This window comes from Fukomys damarensis, unplaced genomic scaffold (assembly GCF_012274545.1).
Source record: "Fukomys damarensis isolate Sample0158 unplaced genomic scaffold, DMR_v1.0_HiC HiC_scaffold_35, whole genome shotgun sequence".
NCBI classification, from domain to species: Eukaryota; Metazoa; Chordata; class Mammalia; order Rodentia; family Bathyergidae; genus Fukomys; species Fukomys damarensis.
The window spans coordinates 54,269,067-54,275,398 of NW_022900947.1; the positions used below are offsets into that span (position 1 = coordinate 54,269,067).

The window sequence follows — 6,332 nt, forward strand, 5'->3', positions numbered from 1 at the left end:
GTCCTTTGTTTCATAAGGAAGTAGTCTAAGCTGTCCAGTTAGGCATCTAGCTGTTATCTTGAGGAAGAGTGAAGGATATACTATAGATAATTGAAAATTAGAATGTTAGACTTTTCTGTAAAAATATTATGAAAGACTGAATTACACAGTATAAATTACTGAAATGTATGTATATAAATTATACACCCTAAATTGCTTACAAAACTTTTCTGGAATCATGACATCCAAGATTTATCTGTGACCAGTATATTTACTGTATTTCTAGATCCTTGTCATGAGATTGCAGGGACAGTCACCTTGTATTTGCTGCTGTCCTTGCAGCATAGCACTGACGTTATACAGGTGACTGATACTTGCTGGTTATTGAGTCCAAGCTAGCTGACATCACTTAACCATAACAGGGAAATTAAATGCTCTGATAAAAACCTGTAATCATTTACATTTTCCTTTTCTATCTGCTATTAGTCCAGTCCTCATGTTTTGTCCATGTGATATACGTACTTTGATCTGTCCAAGTTATCTTTTAACTTCTTGATTAATTTCTAACTGAATGTAAGCATAAATAACGATAGAAGACAGCACAATTTGTGAGCATCTCTACATTTTATCAAGATGTCCATGACATGGATCTCTGCCCTGCTATTGCTACAACTGAGTTGTTATTTCAACTCTGGGAGCTGTGGAAAGGTGCTGGTGTGGCCAATGGATTTCAGCCACTGGTTGAACATAAAGATCATACTAGAGGAACTTATCCAGGGGGGACATGAGATGACAGTTCTGAGACCTTCAAGTATCATTTTTGCTGATGTTAATTCATCATCCCAAATTAAGTTTGAAACATTTCCTACATCTGTCAATGAAGATCAGTGGAAAGAAACTTCTACTCAATTGATCACTAAGTGGATGAATATGGGGTCAATAGAATTCTTTTTCACACAGTGTCTAGAGGCAGAAAACATTTTTAAAGATTTTTTTGACAGTTGGAGAAATTTTTGTAAAGAAGCAGTCTCAAACAAGATACTGATGAGGAAACTCCAAGAATCAAGATTTGATGTTCTTCTTGCGGATGCCGTGGGTCCCTGTGGTGAGCTGGTGGCTGAGCTTCTAAAAATACCTTTTGTGTATAGCATCCGTGGCACTCCTGGCTTCCATGTGGAAAGAAATGGAGGAGGGCTTATATGTCCTCCTTCTTATGTACCTGTTTTAATGTCAGGACTAGCTGGTCAAATGAGTTTCATAGAGAGTAAAAAACATAATGCACATGCTTTATTTTGACTTTTGTTTTGCAATACTTAATGAAAAAGAGTGGAATGAACTTTACAGTGAAGTTTTAGGTAAGCCATGCTTTTAATTAATACAATGAGTTGTTTTTGTCTCTTTTTTTCTTTGTTTGTTTCTTTTTTGAGACAGGGTCTCACGATGTAGTTGAGACTCACCTGGAAGTTATTGTGGAGCCCAGGCTCGTCTCGAACTCACAGCGATCCTTCCTCCTCAGCCTTCTGAGTGCTCTGATTACAGGCATGCGCCACCACACCCAGCTATACAATGAGTTATTTAGTATCTTGTGCCTTTGTAAATCAGTTTGGATGAATATAAAAGAAGAGGACTTTGTGTTTTATAGGTTCATGATGAAGTAAAAAGTAAATTATTTGTCAATCTGGCAGTTATAGTCGAATTATTTACATTATGTAATCGTATTGGGGCCTTTTTCATTTAACTGATATAGATCATTGCAGGAGGTCACACCGTTTTACAGTGAAGCAGTCAGCTTTAACTTTACAATTTCATATCAATTTACCTTCTTTTATCATAATAGTCTTTCGGCACCTCCCTAATGTCTTTATGAGTGAAGAGTAGATTGAAGAGTTTCTAGCAAAAGTATCTAGTAGCAATGAGGCAACTGTTTTCTCATGAGTAGATCAGTTTCTTTACCTAAAAAAACAATTTTTCTTTCCTATATAAAACATATCTATACTCTTGTGAATTTTACAGTGTTCTGTCCCAGACTCAAAATCTGTAACTTGCATATTCTAGTGATTTGACATTCTCTGATAAGTTAACAATCATCCATTTTAAAGTTTTAAAATCGGCAGAAACAGGAACATACATGTAGTGTTTTTCATTACATTTTGATATTTGATAAAAGAATGAGCCATAATAGAGTATAAGGACTGATCTCAGTTTCTATAATTTCTGCTAATTTCCCAAGAGATGATTGCAAATGCTTGCAAATGATAATTATATATTGCTAGTCTGCTAATATTAACCAAAAGCAAGGGTAGTACAAGAAATTGAGCCATAGTCTCACAGAACTCACAATCCACTTAGATCAAGTAACAGCTTGTTAAATAGGAGACATTAAGGTATTTCTGAAAAACTGGTTCCAAATTTATGGTAGTAGTGCTTAACTTTGAAGCTGGAGCATTTGTTGAATTTTGCATCTGTTATGCTGACAGCTTTAGAGTAACAGGAATATATGCTTAACTATGTAATGATTTTTGATAACTATTTACTAATGTGAGCATACTGAAATAACATAGAGATCTAGTTTCATCTCATCCTTTCTTAAAGACACAACTGTGCTGCACATGAAACAAAATTTTATTGTTCATATGTAAATATATTTTTGTCAATGAACAGTCAATTTATATAGTATTCCTATAACATTTAAAAACATGGTATATTTACTAAACAGTTATGTAATTACCCAGCTTTTTCTTTTTACCCGACTCCATTCAGGAAAACGTACAACATTATATGAGACAATGGGAAAGGCAGAAATGTGGCTCATTCGAAGCTACTGGGATTTGGAATTTCCTCGGCCCAGCTTACCAAATTTTGATTTTGTGGGAGGACTCCACTGCAAACCTGCCAAACCTCTGCCTAAGGTAAATACATTACTGTCTTTAGTTTTTCTTTTAATTTTCTGTGGTAATGCTCTGCACTATTTATTGATAGTGTCAACTCACAGTGAGAAATATGTGGGAAACAGACAAGTATCTTGCCAATAAGAAATCCATATTTCAGTTGAAAATGTTAGCACATCCCTATAATCACAGAACTACAGAGGAAGAGGCAGGAGAACTACTTGTTCAATCAAACCTTGGCAACAAAGCATATTCAAAAGGTGACTTTGACTGCAGAAAGGATCGTGTTCTGAAAAAAACAAGAAAATTTCTCATGTTTTTATTCCAAAAGAAGTATCTGGATTTCACTACCATTAAAGAAAATTATGAGATGCCTAGGAGATACTCAGAGTGGAGTCCATTAATTATGGTCCCCATTGCTCACTATCATTCATTTGTCCACTCAGAGACTATAAAGTGACCTGAGTATATGACCACTAAGTATAAAACAACCCTAGAAATAGCATAGAAATGGTACCTTCTGTTCCCACATACCTTATATACTATGTGGAAAGAGAGTTTAAATAAGTAATACAAATTATGTAAAACACATCTTTAAAGGGAAGAATTATCTTACTAAGAAAATTTTCAATGTGATTATATAAAACATCCCAGAAAAATTAATAACAATGACAATGATAAATGAACAAGGTGCAGGAATAGGTAAGGGATGCGGGCCAGAGAAAGGTACAAAACAGAGCACAGTTAGAATGGGAACATTTCCCAAGAACTGCAAGCTTATTTTATGAGGATGATAATTTTTCTGGATAGCTAATTTAGAACCAGATGACACAGTCCAAAATGTGTAATAAAGGAATTGTTGACATTGACAAGGGGAAAAAAAAAACTGAGCTAGGGCAACAAATGATCTGATTTCCCTGTTTTTTTTTCTTAAAGAATCCTTGAGGGTGCCGTGAGTGAATTACATTGCAGAGATGCAGAATGGTAGAAATGGGAAGCAGTTTGAAGTAGGTTGTAAGAGATCAGGCAACGCATGATGAAATGGAGACTAAGGGATGCACACCTGTCCAAAATCTACTCACATAATCAAAGTAGAAGTTTATATTGACTGTTGTGGGGATGAAATATGTAATACTTTAAAGAAAGTATTTGTAGCAGTTAGTAAGGCCAGAATTAGTGGTGGTCTATTGATTTGATTGCTATATTATTATTATTAATTATCTAATAGATTATAAAGTAATCACATTAAATTTGAACTGACAAACAGTTGAAGATGATAATCCCATGTATTATACATCTACTTTCAAAGAAATCAATAGAAGCTTTTCACTAAATGTATAATTTTGGGCAATAGAATGAACAAGATCAAGTGAGTAAATTTTACTTGAAGAACCAAAGATTTTTCTTATTATTCTAGCTTACAAAAAAAAAAAAAAAAAGAGTATTGGTCAATCATACCAGCAATCTTTGTTACCAAACTGAGCATCTCCTTCCATTGTCTATAGCACTGAAACCATTCCTCACTTCAGATTCCAAAGTTTTACATTTCAGTGTACAAAGAATGTATTACTTTCTTGAAACAGGTATCTAATGCCTTTGACAAACCTGTGGGATACCTCAGTAAAATGCCCTGCAGTGACACACTTGTGGCATGAATGTTACCTGGCAAAGTGAATGCAGAGTAAAGGTTCACTGCTTAGGTATTAAACATTTTACAATTCCTATGATTTCTCTGAATACTGATTTGATGAGAATCACAATACTATTCTGGCAGTGTATAGAGTGATATTCTTTAAGAACAAACACAATAATTTTATCTGTATTAAATAGGCATCACACTTCTAAGATACAAATAGAAATGAGTCATTCTGCTTTGTTTCAATATACCTGATGTTTTAAGAAGTTGTTTACCTTCTTATTGGCAAAAGTGTAAAGCTGAAATCTGATTATGTGCCTAAAATCCAATTTTTTTTGGTATTTTTTGTTGTTTTTTTTTTTTGGTACTGAGGATCTAAAAGGTAGGCACCATTCCACTGAACCAAATCCCTAGATAATCCAATCTCCTTTTTAGAGCAAATTGTGGAGACTCCACAATAACTTCAAAAGTCAAATACTTGAGACATTATTAAAAAGTGTATTAGTAAGCAATATATCTATACACTTGAATTTCTTGATTAAAAAGCAATCATGTTGAAGGAGCAGGAAATAGATTAAGCAGAAGAGGATGAAAAAAGATCTCTGAAAATGACAAAAATTACTAATAATAGATGTTATTAAAAGGCCAAAAAAAGAAATTTGCATCATCTTAACATTTATATGATTCATTTGAATAAAGAAAAAGAATCCAGATGCACGAATATATTTATCTAGAAATTATTTATTAAAAAACTGGAAAGTAACACAAAACCTCCACTTCTATGGAATAATTCAATTATGAAATATGTGTCTAATACAACATCTCAGTTGTTTTACTTATGAAAACTTGATAACACTAAATTAACCATAGTAGGAAGATCAGATTAATAAATATATTTATATTAATATCATATGTATATATCACCCTAGTTGTCTCACCAAAGGCATTTAATAGCAATAAATCGGTCATAATAAGAGTGTGAGATGAGAAGAATGAAAAGAAAATTGATAAATTCACTAATTTTCTTGGGTAAACTGGAAACATAAACGAGAACAATCATTTTCTAAATATAATCTTATAATGCAAATGAAATATAAACCTTTGGTTCTGTAAAGAGTTGTTTGAAACTTTGCACAAAAATGTTAACCTTACTAAGGCCATCTTGACCTGAATTTCTGAAGCTATCACTTTGTCTTATATGTATTTTATCAGAGCCATTCTAATAATTGCTGTTAATTCTTGACTTTAACATTTTCATTTTTGTAATTACAGCATTTTTGATACTGTTTTCTGGGCTGTTGTTACTTTTCTGATGGAGCAAATGCTTTTCAGGAAATGGAAGACTTTGTGCACAGCTCTGCGGAGCATGGCATCGTGGTGTTTGCTCTGGGGTCGATGGTCAGCAACATGACGGAAGAAAGGGCCAATACGATTGCTTCAGCCCTTGCACAGATTCCACAAAAGGTTGGCAAAGAGTCTCATTGGCAAACATCCACAAAAGGAGTCATTAAGCCCTGCAAATATCTTATTTCAGAAAGTTGCTCGATCTTTCTTCCTACAGGATTGGTGACATCAATCACTGTATACATTAGCAATGCTTCAGAAAGAATTCAATTTTATTTAAGAATGCATTGTAATAATTTAAGCAGGTATTGAAAGGGATTTGGAATAAAGCATGCAAGTTAGGCTTTCCATGTTATCATCACCTTTTAATTTATCCCAGTTTTGTGGTATATTTCTTTAGTGTGCATCTTAGGGTGATATTCAGAGCAGAAAAAAGCAACTGGAGCCAATTCAAGATTCACATATCCCCTAAGGCATGTAAATTT

The 6,332-nt window shown here is 33.8% G+C and overlaps 1 protein-coding gene across 1 annotated transcript in view; it reads left to right on the top strand.

Annotated features, from left to right (window-relative positions):
* Nucleotides 1-579: 579 nt before the first annotated feature.
* The window catches only part of LOC104863285 (UDP-glucuronosyltransferase 2B4), a gene marked incomplete at its 3' end in the record, with an annotated part of 21,225 nt that continues 15,472 nt past the window's right edge, over nucleotides 580-6,332 (top strand). Inside the window, 4 exon segments of the mRNA XM_010625658.2 lie at nucleotides 580-1,238; nucleotides 1,240-1,334; nucleotides 2,740-2,888; nucleotides 5,836-5,967. Of these exon segments, the coding sequence (XP_010623960.2) occupies nucleotides 613-1,238; nucleotides 1,240-1,334; nucleotides 2,740-2,888; nucleotides 5,836-5,967 (1,002 nt within the window).